Source organism: Fusarium verticillioides, chromosome 6 (assembly GCF_000149555.1).
Source record: "Fusarium verticillioides 7600 chromosome 6, whole genome shotgun sequence".
In the NCBI taxonomy this organism is placed as follows: Eukaryota; Fungi; Ascomycota; class Sordariomycetes; order Hypocreales; family Nectriaceae; genus Fusarium; species Fusarium verticillioides.
Window position 1 is genome coordinate 1,849,323 of NC_031680.1, and position 13,215 is coordinate 1,862,537.

At 49.8% G+C, this 13,215-nt stretch overlaps 5 protein-coding genes across 6 annotated transcripts; 2 read left to right on the forward strand and 3 right to left on the reverse strand.

Moving 5' to 3' along the window:
* Nucleotides 1–530: 530 nt before the first annotated feature.
* Nucleotides 531–5,490, reverse strand: FVEG_02193 (mitochondrial trans-2-enoyl-CoA reductase). The gene is made up of 2 exons (XM_018889394.1): nucleotides 5,076–5,490; nucleotides 531–5,025 (listed from the first exon to the last, which is right to left on the reverse strand). Exons 1-2 carry the CDS (start codon nucleotides 5,273–5,275, stop codon nucleotides 3,957–3,959), a joined length of 1,269 nt encoding a protein of 422 aa, XP_018745524.1. The 5' UTR covers nucleotides 5,276–5,490; the 3' UTR covers nucleotides 531–3,956.
* On the forward strand, nucleotides 629–5,334 carry FVEG_14999 (phosphatidylinositol 3-kinase). Of its 2 annotated transcripts, XM_018904079.1 has the most exons (4): nucleotides 629–845; nucleotides 901–987; nucleotides 1,044–1,145; nucleotides 1,192–5,334. In XM_018904079.1, exons 1-4 carry the CDS (start codon nucleotides 769–771, stop codon nucleotides 3,674–3,676), a joined length of 2,751 nt encoding a protein of 916 aa, XP_018745525.1. In that variant the 5' UTR covers nucleotides 629–768; the 3' UTR covers nucleotides 3,677–5,334. The 2 variants fall into 2 exon arrangements, with proteins under 2 accessions (XP_018745525.1, XP_018745526.1); XM_018904080.1 differs by having other exon boundaries at nucleotides 1,044–5,334.
* Nucleotides 5,491–7,641: 2,151 nt separating the features above from the next.
* FVEG_02192 (hypothetical protein) lies at nucleotides 7,642–8,346 on the forward strand (the record flags this gene model as incomplete). Its single annotated transcript, XM_018889393.1, has 1 exon — nucleotides 7,642–8,346. One exon carries the CDS (start codon nucleotides 7,642–7,644, stop codon nucleotides 8,344–8,346), a length of 705 nt encoding a protein of 234 aa, XP_018745523.1.
* A 1,126-nt stretch (nucleotides 8,347–9,472) lies between these two features.
* FVEG_02191 (hypothetical protein) lies at nucleotides 9,473–10,511 on the reverse strand (the record flags this gene model as incomplete). The annotated part of the gene is made up of 3 exons (XM_018889392.1): nucleotides 9,473–9,748; nucleotides 9,809–10,398; nucleotides 10,460–10,511. The coding sequence occupies 3 exons, from the start codon at nucleotides 10,509–10,511 to the stop codon at nucleotides 9,473–9,475; spliced, it is 918 nt and encodes a 305-aa protein (XP_018745522.1).
* A 273-nt stretch (nucleotides 10,512–10,784) lies between these two features.
* FVEG_02190 (hypothetical protein) lies at nucleotides 10,785–12,789 on the reverse strand (the record flags this gene model as incomplete). The annotated part of the gene is made up of 3 exons (XM_018889391.1): nucleotides 10,785–12,176; nucleotides 12,237–12,330; nucleotides 12,389–12,789. The coding sequence occupies 3 exons, from the start codon at nucleotides 12,787–12,789 to the stop codon at nucleotides 10,908–10,910; spliced, it is 1,764 nt and encodes a 587-aa protein (XP_018745521.1). The 3' UTR covers nucleotides 10,785–10,907.
* Nucleotides 12,790–13,215: the final 426 nt, after the last annotated feature.

Below are 13,215 nucleotides of genomic sequence, written 5' to 3' on the forward strand. Positions count from 1 at the left end.
AGGCATCGACAATTGCCATTGCCATTGCCATGTCTATCCAGGGGTACTTATAAAGAAGCTCGACTAGCAATGCTACGTAGCATCTTGGTTGATTTTCGGGAAATGAATCTTGACACATGCCGATGTTTGGTTGATGAAAATACGACAACATTGGTGTATCACATCAATAGGCAGTCACTGCGAACTGGGAAGTGAGTAGCTAAATAAAAAGCAAAAAAAGTGTCAATCCTCAGTCCGGTCGGTAGTAGAGGTTCCGATGATGCGGTAACGGCGGCTGATCAAGGAACTAGCCACAAGAGGGAATTCATAGACAAGCAAATAAAAGGCTTGGTTAGTACTGCAGCTCAGCCAATGATTAGTATGAAAAGTACGTGAATAGAAAAAAAAAACATCCATTCTTGTTTCGATTGCTGATTGAGGAGGTCAATGAATCTTGGCTTTGAATTAGTACCTAGGTACTAAGTCAATGATATCTGAGGAGTGCCCTGCTATCGATGGAACCTGAGCTGAGTGAGATAGTTAAACCTTGTGACCCGGGCCATGCGATTGGATCCTCTCCACAGTCATTAAGCTGAGCTGAGCTGAGCTGTCAACGTCACTTTACCTTATCTTATCGCACCTCGACACCAGCCACTAGGTACTACTACTACCAACCCTGCCTAAGGTATATTCACAACGCAACTCAAAACCTACAACACCAACAACAGCTCTCGTTTTCTGCGCGCAGTTCTACTTCTCTTCTACTTACACAGCATGACCTAGCCTATCATGTCTGAGTACGGGCGTATGGACCCGTTCTCTTTTGCGGCTTCCAAGGACGTCCATCATCCTGTGACCATTCGCATGTAATGCCCCTCGAACCCCTCCCATCATGGGTATACTGAGGCTGACCTTGAGCAGTATGAACCTAGAGGGTGACGAACCTCCCTTCAAGCACTCCACTCTTCTCGAGCGCCCTGACTTGCGCCACGTTGGGTCCAACCTTGGGTGCGCGACATTGCTCACTATCCTAACTTTCGCGATAGACTAACAAGAACTGCTAGCACGTACTCTGACCTTTATGTCACAGTGCAGATCTGGGCTGGATCAAAACCCTTGACCGTCCCTGTTCAGACCGCTTATAAACCTTTTCGATCCGAGCGAAAGTACGATACCCTCCGAATGTGATGGCACACGTATTGACCAAGTTAGATGGAATGAGTGGCTACAGTTGCCTATCACATACGACTCCTTACCAGCCAACTCATGCTTGGCTATAACAGTATGGGACCTATCACCGACTGGCGGCAAAGGGGCCATTGGCCATGCCATTCCGTTTGGTGGCACGACACTGCCCATGTTCGATGAGGATAATCAAGTACAGAAGGGAAGACAAAAGTGTCTTGTTCACCGATACAAAAATGCAGACGGCACCGACAACTCAACAACGCCCGCGTTGGTTTCGACAAAGAAGAAAACAACGCGAAAAGGGGAAGTCCCCCCACTAGATAAGGATGCAGAAGAGTTAGAACGGATGGAGACCTTATTTAAGAAACACGAGATGGGCGAGATTCCCCGAGTTGACTGGCTAGATCAGATGGTCTTTCGGAGCTTTGAGAAACGAGGCCTGCAAGCTGCCAAATCGTCAATGAAAATGCTCCAGAGGCAACGGGCTATCAACGGTGAGAATGATCCGGACAATCGAGATGGCGAAAACAAGGACGGGCGCCCTGGACAGTCGACGTTCTTACTGAACGTGGAGTTGCCACGTTTCGATTTCCCTGTTGTCTTCGCTGACCACGAATACGATCCGCCCCCGATTTCAGCTTTCCAGAATCTCTCCGTTTCGCAAGCAAGCCTCGCAAATCGCCAGCCAGAGGTTCATTACGGTCCAGGTATCAATGCCGTAGGCGAGAGCTCTTCGGCACCTGGGAGACGGCTCATCAAAGTCTACGACCCTGAAGTTGGGCACAGAGACAACCCTGCAGAGGCCAAGCATCGAAGACTATTCAGAAGCTCGTATAGGCACGGCATCATTGATAAGAACTTGAAGCCGAATGCCAAAGTTCGAGATGAGCTCAATCTCATAATGTCGTATTCTCCAACTCATGTTCTCACCCCAGAGGAGGCAGATCTGGTATGGAAATTCCGTTACCACTTGACTCGAGACAAGAGAGCGTTGACAAAGTTTGTCAAATCTGTCAACTGGAGCGATCAGGGTGAGGCCAGACAAGCTATCCAGGTTCTTGGGCGCTGGACTGCAATCGATGTTGACGATGCGCTGGAGCTCCTCGGGCCATCCTTCGACAACTCTGCTGTGCGTTCGTACGCTGTAGACAGACTACGAAAAGCCGACGACAAGGAACTTCTGCTTTATCTTCTTCAACTTGTTCAAGCGCTCAAGTATGAGCACATATCAGCAGATTCAGAAGAGGAAAGCAGTCAAGATTCATCCCTGGCCCGTTTCCTGATCCAGCGTGCCGCTGCCAACTTTTTGCTCGGCAATTATTTCCACTGGTATCTCATGGTCGAGTGTGACGATGCTAGCCCTGAGCAAGGTATTGATAACCGCAACATCTACCGCAAGGTCGCATACGACTTCATGGCCGAGCTTGTTAAACAGCCGGATGGCCAGGAAACACGCAAGACTTTGTTGCGCCAAGCAGAGTTAGTTGCTATTCTCTCGAGAATTGCTCAAGAGGTCAAAACCTCGAATGAATCAATTCCGAAGAAGGTGGACCGAGTTAAGCACTTTCTGGCTGATCCCAAGAACGAGTTATTATCATTCGATCCGCCCTTACCGATGCCGCTTGACCCTTCAGTGCTGATTACGAGCATCATACCAGACCAGACAGTTGTGTTCAAGTCTTCACTAAACCCGTTCAAGTGCACCTTCAAGACAGCAACTGGGAGCTCCTATGCCATTATCTTCAAGCTGGGTGATGATCTTAGACAAGATCAGCTTGTTATTCAGATTATCACCCTTATGGATCAACTGCTGCAGAAAGAGAACCTTGACCTCAAGCTGTCGCCCTACAAGATCCTGGCGACAAGTACTTCTGCTGGCGCTTCGCAATTTGTACAATCCCAAAGCTTGTCAAGCATTGCTAACAAGTTCAAAAACAACCCAGCTTTGGCCTACCTCAAGATTAATAACCCGGATGACGGCCAACCTCTCGGCGTCCGACAAGAAACACTGGACACGTACGTAAGATCTTGCGCAGGATACTGTGTCATCACTTATATCCTCGGCGTTGGTGATCGTCACCTGGAGAACCTGCTTCTTGCACCTGACGGTCACTTCTTCCATGCCGACTTCGGCTACATTCTTGGCAGAGATCCCAAGCCTTTTGCACCTCTGATGAAGCTGTCCAAGGAGATGGTGGATTGCATGGGTGGCGTGAACTCAGAGCATTACAAGCAGTTCAAGCAGTACTGCTTCCTTGCATTTACGGCACTGCGCAAAAACTCAAATCTCATTCTCAATCTCTTTAGTCTCATGGTTGATGCCAACATCCCTGATATCCGACTTGAGCCTGATAAGGCAGTGCTCAAGGTCCGAGACCGTTTTCACTTGGAGTTGAGTGAAGAAGAGGCACTAAGTCACTTTGACCGGATCATCGAAGAAGCTCAAACATCTTACGCTCCTGTCGTCATTGACAAGCTGCATGAGTGGGCCCAGGCTTTCAGGGCATAGAATGATTGGGAATGACACGGGCGTTAGGAGTTGGGGCGTTCATATGATATATATTAGCTTTTGCTAGGCAACAAACCAGATCTTGATATTTGAGATGTTATTGTTTACATTTGTCGTTCATTTCGTCCAGGGCCCGGGTCTCTATACCCGTTGGGCCATGGTTCAAGGAGTGGCTACTTATCACACTCTGCAGCGGCCTGGTTCACCTGTTCAAATTGGAATAGCCAGCCCAACCAATCGCGATGTACGTTATGCTCTTGTCCACACATTTTCATCCCGCCTATGTCTCGCCAAATGTGAAGATACCCTTTCCCTTACGGAATCCCTCAAGGCCCTGCTGTACGGCATTGCGCAGAGTCTCCTCCTGTGTCTCCCAGTCCCACTTTACCTCCTCGATAGGGACGTCGCGGAACTGGCCAGATCGGATGAGCTGGAGAATATCGTTGATGGCATGTCTCCTGCCGGTAGGGTCCTCCTCATTGAGTCTGCTGAGCCAGAAACCGAGGAAACGGACATCCTTGAAGATAAGGAGAGCGAGGGGTAGTGAGACTGGCTGCTTAGCCATGCCACCATAAGAGACCAAAGTAGCGCCTTTGCCGAGCGACCGAGCGATTGTGGTTGCCGACTTGCCACCAACGCAGTTGAGACCTAGACCGATCTCCTCACGACCCTTGCGGGTGATCTCTGCTAGTTGATCCTTCCACTGGGGAGTCAGAAACTGGGTTTCGGTAACGACGACATCAGCGCCGAGGTCTTGGAGCTCTTTCTTTAAAGCGTTAGTCGCCCTGGGTGTTTCGCGATCGCGAATAACATTGATGCTCCTCAAGCCCCAGAGCTTTCCAAACTGGATGGCAGCTCGTCCAACACCAGAGTTGGCGCCGTTCTGGATGAACCACTGACCACTGCCAACTTCAAGGGGGCGCATACCCATACCAGCTTGAAGACCAGCACTGGGTCCATAATGTCGCAGGATGCGGTAGGCGGTGCATGGGTTGACGCTCACGGTCGCGACTTGCGTAGGAGTCAAGCCCTCCTTATCGATCTTGATAAACTTATCAGCTTCAGCGATGGCATGGGTTCTCCAAGTACCGAACTGGCCGATGGCGGGGATGACCCAGTCGCCTTTCTGTAGCGAGGAGGAGGGTGACCCTGTGGCAACAACCTCGAAGACACCTTCGTTACCGGGAATGGCGGAGGGTTCAGCGGTACCAATTAAGTTGGTGAAGGGAGGCATAGAGCCATAAACTCCCTGAACTGTGTTGACATCGGCGGGGTTAATGGGAGCGGCGAGAGTTCGGACGAGGACCGAATCCGAGGGAATAGAAGGGGAGACAGAGTGACTATGAAGCCTGCAGACAGTTGTTAGTCATATCTACAGTGAGATATATCATACACATACTTGAGAACTTTGGCTGGGTCTCCAGGCTTTGAGAAGACAAGAGCCTTAGCTTGTGTGTAGCCATAAGGACCCGACTTGTATCGTGCGGCGATCATGGGAAGTCGGGTCATATGTTTAGCACTGAGCTTAGCCGAGGGCCTTGCAAGGCCTGAGGAGGCGAGTGACCTGAGGCGCAGACACTGCGAACTAGCCATTATCATGAAAGTACCTTATTCAATCAATTGTCGAGCAGAAATAAGAGTAACGATTACCTTTCCTCAATTGAGGGCTGATGCTTGCTTGATTCAAGCTTGACGAAACAAAGTCCAACCGAGCTCGGATCAAATAAACCGATTTAAAGCTCTATGACGTTAAACGTTGACAACCTAAGCCAATTATATCATGCGATTAAATGGGACCGCGTCCCCAGTCAGAGAAGACAAAAACAGAAATTCTGGACCTTGTGAAGATTCTGGAGGGTCTAAGATTAATGAAAGTGGGTGGGATGATGGATCCATTCCCGCGTTTGTGGAACGCGGGGGCCTTCCTAGATCGGGACATGTCGACGAGACGGGTAACACAAGAGATAAGATTGGGAATAGCGTCAGAGTTTCTATAGCTTGAATAGGGAACAAGAAATGTTTGACTGCGCTAGCTTGGACGGTTCGCGAAAGAGTGAGGTACCTGACGATACCTCCCCTATCATGACTCGCAATGGTGAGAAACGGCCTGCAAATGCTGGAGGTTGGTCCCAGGGCTTGGAACCTTGGGCGAGAAAAAGGTATGTAGATCACATAAACTTGGGTTGTTTCTCCTATGCACGATAAAGGGAGGATAGTCATACATAGGTAAGTACCGTAGTCCGATCTTGAATCGCTCTAACAGGAAAAAAAGGCAAGACAATCAATCGTGCCGTGAGTGAAACATGTTTTAGTCTTTCGAGCGGGTTCCTGGTCTCCCGTGGAAACGCAATCCAATCCAACCAAGAATTTCTCTCTGCTGCTCGAGTCGTCGTGTTGAAACTGCGCCTCGAGTGCCAAGGTACTTGTGAGGATAGATACGAGCTATCTGAAATGCGTAGTAATTTCGGCAGCAAGGCAGCTTGTGAATATGGTCAATGGTATAGCACTGTTGACAGATAACAGCTCGTCACTATCCGTAGGTAGGTAGGTACCTCAATTATCGACATGGAACCGTTGATATAGGCCCGGTTGAAACATGTTGGCGCCAACGTTTCTTCTCTCCGTCGAATGGGTGGTTCATCGAGTCTTGACACACGTCTGTGGCGTTGGAAAAAGGGTGTTTTTCTCGGAGTTTGTAAGGGAGAAAAGAAAGGGGAGCAGTGAATATGAGGAATTGACTTTTGGATCTATAATCAACACAATCATCAATCGGTGCTTCTTCTTTCGAGTTTCCAATGTTTCACGAGTCTATAGCAGAGTCGATTCAACCTTGTTCCTTCGGAATCGTTCGCCATTTGGTGTCATTTTCTTCAATAGTCTCGGTCTGTCCCGTAGGTACTCCGTAGTCTTGAGTGATTGCAGGATGGCTTCCGAGATTCAAGGTCAGTACTTTGGAGGTACCTCCAAGTCTTGCCAGCCACACACTGCGAGAGGGACCGCTATCCCCCATATCGATTAGACCAATCACCATTTCTGGTAACGCAGGTACCAGGCAGTACTTTGCGAGCCCAAAGACGCCCAACTCGCGTGGCTCTAGCAGGGTCCAGGGAACAACGGGCTCGCTGCAGTCCGGGACTCTCAGGGGCAAAGGTCTGAAGAGGAAACACTTTTGTGCGGCACTTGAACCGCCAAGTACCGCCAAAGTCGCTTTATTGAGTACCTAGGTTCGCTACCAGCCACGACATTCTCCACTTACATCAGGAAGGTCGTACTGTACCTCTCATGGCTCTCCTCCGGCCTAAGACCCGGTCTTGCACCAATTCTTCTCCTCTGAACACATTCTCCTCCCTCTCTCCTCTCCTCTCCTCTCCATTCAATCTCTCTTCTCTTCTATCTTACGACATCTAAGGCCTCATAATATCTCTCTCTACATCAACTACCCATCGCCTCAATTGCTCCCCACGTCTGGGATCATCGTCCTTGTTACCAAAAGCACGCCACGCCGCGTGTTGGATCCCTGCAACTTGCAGTCAACCACAAGCCACCAGACCCTTGCTCCAATTTTCCACCTCTACCTTACCTTACCTTACGCTACGCTACAGCGCTGTGCTGTCTGTGTTTGTATCCGTACCTTCATCCTGGTCGGGTTAAAACCGTTTGACTAGAACTCTCCTTTCTCTTCGCCCTGTTCTTGCGGGGAGTTTGAGACTCAGCTTCGTCATCTAAACCCGCTTGTTGGATCCCAGTCATCGATTACAGCCTCATTGAGAGTTTTGATTGCCATTCCAATTCTCGTTTTGAGCTCCTTGGCCCTCGCTTCGCCTAAGGTATCCTTCTTTTGCTGAATACCCCTTTCCGAATTCGGGCCCTCGCCATCGAATCGACCTGCCTTCTTCCATTCTCCGTCCGTTCCGCCTCGTATCGTATCGTGCACGAATCGCCAATTCACCTATTTCCCCCCCATTATGTCGTCTCTTTTTGGCAAGAGCGGCGGAGGTTCGCGATTCCAGCTGCCCGCTCTCAACCTCAACTTTGGTAGCATCACAGACGGCACCAATATCCCACCGCCTCCGGAATCACCTGTTCAGAAGGTCCCAACTCCTCCACAGACACCGCCACCCACCAAAGACGTCAAGGACGAATCCAAGAAGGAACCAGGACAGGATACATACAGCAGTGTCACCGAGGACGTCAACAAGAACACACCTCAGCCAAGCATTACTGCTTCCTCTAATGGTAATCTCGCTGGAACCAAACGCTACGCCGACGAGGATGCTCCTTTGAGCCCAGCTGCTTCAAGCCGCCAAGGCAGCATCCGTCGCCTATTCAGTAGAACCATGTTGAATAACACTTATGCAGAGGGCCAGATATCATCGAACGGAAGTGTCCCATCCGCCAGCGCCGGTGGCCTTGCTCGGCCGAGCAGCCAGGGCGGTGCGAGCTACCTCGACGAACGCAAGTCTAGGAGAACCAGCGGTTGGTTTAGACGCATGAGGACCGGAGAGACGATCCCCAACAAACGAGCTAGTACCATGTTTATGGAGGAGGGTCCTCGTGCACCGACACCCAAGAAACAATCCGGCCCGCCGCCTCCAATGATACCCGAATTGACCGATCTCGAAAAGGACAACGGAAGCTTGGGTTCTGATCTTTTCAAGAACATCAAGTAGATCGACGTTTCATACGACACCTAGAGCCAAATTCGCCATACCGTGCTCGACTCGCCAATAATGGCTGGACAGCCACACCGTTTTTCTTTTTCAACTATTTACATATTCAAGGACCGGAAATTGAGACAAGACAACACATTACACCTATTTTTATTATTATTATGGATCGGGCCAGAGGTAGCAGCAGCATCATAACAAGGGCCAGTCCAACCACTTCTGAAAACGCGTCTCTTCTACCATGACCGTTTTCTACGCAGCCAGAGGATGTTTTCAGCCCATGTCTTGAGGGAAGGGGTGTCTGCAGTGGAGCAGGGGGAAATGGGGGGAGAAGGAATCAAGAGCAGTGCAGTATGGTGGAAGCAGCTCATCAAGATACCCAACTCGTTTCGCGAGCTCACTTCCGGTGTGCGAATTATGGATTTGTTTTCTTCTTGTTTGGCATTGCTTTAGTTGTCTATGCTATGCGCTATGATACTACAATGCAGTGTATCATGGTCATCTTACGGGTTTCATGTCACTATTTGTCATTTATTACTTGCCACCATCACCTGAACAGCCCCTGCTACTACTATGCGGAGAATCATCTCAGATTTATTATTTCTTTGTGAGAGTTACAAGGCTATTTCCTTTTTCAAAACTTCTCGGGGGTGACAGAAAGGAGCATGCTGTGGGTGCCCTTTTGGATTTTACACATCTATTTCTAGAGAGGAATTTGTACAGATAGGTGATTCTGTTTTGAGAGAAAACAAGGAGAGCTTTTGGAGACAACATGCCAAGATATTGGTCAAAGCTCCGTTACTAGAGGGAAGTCTCCCTCTTGTTATTGGATATGAGGCTTATGAAGAATTGAACCCCAGATCCTTACTATTCACGGCCCTTGATATGATCCATGCGCAGGGAAGGCTGATTAGAGATCTGTGATAGTTCCGCCCGTGCCTTGCTTGTGCCGTAATCTGAAGCACAGATCCGGACGTACAAGTGCGTCGGTGAACGTCACTGTATCTATAAATATCCCGACGTGTGTATATGAGGCTGTGCAGAATTTTTTTGTGAGATATCGAATTCATGCCCGTCCAACAATATGACGGCAGTCTGGGAGATGAGGACTTCGGTGATACATCCTCACTCATACATCCAAGCCCTCTGTTTTCAGCTTCGCATACAGAGCGTCCTTGGAAGCTTCATACCCAGGTACCATAATGCCTTCACCGGTCGGAACTGGTGCATTGAAGAGTGGCACAACTCTCGTTTCTCCCTTGGTCACTTCGAGGATGGTGCCATTGCCATACTCGGGGTTGACGACAAGTTGCCACATGCCTCGAGCCACTTCTAGAGGATCTATCAGAACTGTATCCTCGTCTAGCATGACTGCTTTGGTTGGATCTTCATGCCACAGAGGGGTCTAGTGATAGCCATGCATTAGCAGTCTTCCAAAGATTAGAAGAGACTCTGGCGAGCTTACCTCTACTGCGCCGGGAGCAACACAGCCGACTCGAATACCAAGATCATCACGCAATCCCCCCAATGCTCTCACGAACCCATGCAAGCCATGCTTGCTCGCAAAGTACAAGGGTGTTGCTATGCCAGCCAAGTAGCCAGCCATGCTGCCAACATGTACAAGGCATCCCTTCTGCTTCGTCTTTGTCCAATGCCCGATAGCCAGCTGACTGAGCCGAATGGGAGATACCAGGTTCACATCCAAGACTGCATAGTGTCCAGGTTCCGCATTGGCATCATCTCGAGAGACACTATCCTCGTTGCTCTCAGTTTTGGGTGGTTCCCAGAAGGAGGACCATTGAGGCTCGAACAGACCGGCTCCTGGAACAACAATATCGACAGTTGTGAACTTCTCTAAGGCCTTCTTCCAAGCAGCCGTCAACTGTGGCCAAGATGTAACGTCGGTTTCTTGAAACAAGACTCCAGCTTTGCCATCGACGCCAGGGAACGGATATTGCTTCAGGAGCTGTTGAGCTTCGGGCCGCAGTTTGAGATCGGCAATGAGGACCGAACATCCACTGTCCAGGAGTATACGCACAAAGCACAAGTTGATACCTGAGCTTCGTGGTCAGTCAACATAATTCCTTGTATGTCTATGCATTTGGCATGTGCATACCCGAGCCACCGCCAGTGACAAGCGCGGATTTTCCCTGCACAGACGTTGTCATATTCCTTTTGATTAGAAGTGTTTCACTTTAAGGTTGTTGAATTGTTGGTGATCCGATCGCCAGCGAGGGCCCAACGACGCGAGCTGTATCTTTCAGGGCTGTACGATCCCTACTCCAACTGTTATATGAATCAGCGTTGCAGTTGCTCACTCGACTGTTTTGAATAAGAGAGTTGATATTGGAGAGAAGAGTGAACTGAAGTGCAGTTTGCGGGGTAGTCTTTTAATCATATCAAAGGCACTAGGGACATACATGGGCTGACGAATGAATCTACTCCGTACTTGATCAAGGTTTCATGCAAAGTCTAATCATTGTGTATCTGTATATGGGTATTCTGACCCCTGTTACTTGCAGCAATATGTTGTCTCACCTCCTCTGTGAAGTATTCATGTCAAATCAAACCCCAGCCTTCTCCTCATCTCCAGATCCTTGCACCTGCATCGTCTCTGAATCCGAATCCTCCGGTTTGCCCTCCCGACAAGCCCATCCATCCACTAATCGCAGCGTCTCGCGGCTCCACACGCGATTCATGAGCGATAATCGGACGGGAACTAGAGCGATGATGATCAGAGGGAATGCAGGGGCCGCAACTGTCAGCGTCACCCCAAAAACAATGCCTGTCATGACGATCTGTGTGATTGTGTACATGTGAATACCGAACCAGCTAACATTATCAGGGAGGACAGGGAGATCAGATGGCGGTGTGAGTAGGTTTACAACTCTTTCAAGGATAGGGTTGACAGTTAGAGACTGGTAACCCATGAAGAGGAACAGGCCAGCGAGCACTGATGTCTGCGTGAGACCCAGAAGCTTTTGTAGCGGGGGGGACACAAAGATAAGGATGAGAGAGGCTTGGATGAAGTGAGAATATCTCTGCTCGTATGTCCTTGCGACTGGCCGAGGCGAATCTGGCTGCTCCCCTTCTTCGGCAGGAGGGCTTTCAATGACATAATGCATCAGCGATTCTGAGTGAAGCGGTGCTTGAGGTAACAGGCCGTTTGCAGGAGGAATACCAAGAATACCACAGAGGATGGTAGTGGTCCCCAAGAGCGCAACATCCCAGGCATACCCGCCTGGCTTCTTGGTTCCGTATCGTTCCACGGTGCAGATAATGCTGCTGATTTCGTGGTCAAAGTAGAACAAGACCGTGACGATGGCGCCCGGGATCATGGACAAGAAGACCCATTCAGTAGGTATCTCCCAGAAGCGAACAAAGAAAGTCGTTCTGCCTGGGTTCGTGGGTCGAAAGCTGGTTTGGACTTCGAGCCGTATATGATCTAATGATGCCAGTTCACCGATGTATGGGATTCCGATCCAGATAATAATGGAAATAGCAGCAGCATATTCTGTAAGTCCGAGTCGAACGTATCGATGTAGCATAGGCTTCCACGAGTTTGCGGTGGACAGCAGAATGGCCAGGAGACACGTTCCCACCGCTCCAAGAACAGCATATAGAAAGGCAGCGAGGGAGACTCGAGCGTGGGTTCGCTTCAGCTCCATTGCTGCCTTGTGGAAGTAGATGACACTGTTGAGGAGTGAGAAGATGTCGGCGCTGAAATGGGTGACATATTGCATGGTCCAGTCATGCGCGTTCAAGATGGCAAGGAGATAGTGCATCCAACCAGCGTGGATGAGGGACCATGCCATGACTGGAAGAAACTCGACCTGGACAGGAGGGATTAGCTGATGACCACCAGTATACAGGCACACTGTTTATCGACTTACGCGGAAGTGTGTCTCGCATAGTTCGTAAATGTTCTCAGCCAGCACCGAGAATGGGCCTGTGACACCCAGAATCGTAAGGGGTTGGCCCGAGAAGCTAGGGCTCTTGTCAGTATGTCCAACGCGATATCAAAGGGCTTTCACATGCTACTAACAGAGAGAAAATGAGGCCGCATAGTCCAGTGCTGAACACAACCTCGATGGTCCCCCACGACTTGCCGGTCAACGTGTATAGATCACTGGCGAAAGTGATACCGGGAAGAAGGTTTGTGAAGAAGATGTAGACTGCACTTGCAACCACCTGTTGATTGAAGACCTGCCAATCTGACAAGTATCGGCTCTTGAGGTTGATAACGTCTTCCTTCAGCAGTCGAAAGGGTCGGAGCTTTCCACCCCTTGCAAAGTACCTGGATGTTCGCCCTCCTCCGTTTGCAGGACTCGAGGCATCATCCTCAGCTGGGGAACTTTGAGTGTTTGCTGTGATTGGGTTTCCAGAGCCTAGCGTTGTCGTCCGCTCGACATTGATAGTGTCTTGGGTAGGCTCTGGCCCAGCCATTGTTCACGTCGGCCCTGGTACAAGTGACAAGACAGAATGTGTCGTTTCTGCGAAGGATTTGAAGCACATGCTGGAAATTCGCATGCTCCCGGGGGCTCTGAGTCAACTTATTACTCTCTCAGACTCGCTATAGCTTAGCCTTTGTTCAGTGAAAAGACTCAAGCCCAGTCTTGGCCTTTTCTTGGCTTTGACGATTTTCCTTGGCTTTCTACAACCTTTTCCCCTTCTCGGTGCCGTAAAGGGCGAGGCGGCACTTGGTTATGTCTCCCCATGCTGTGTCCTAAACCGCGTGGGCAATTCTCCAATATCAATTGGCTCAACAGGTTCTCGACGATAAGAGCTGAGCATGACGTAGTTCTTCTTATCGCCAGCTCTTATTGGCACGTGTGGAGGGGGCGAGGCTGAGCATAGTGGGGTGGGGCGCTG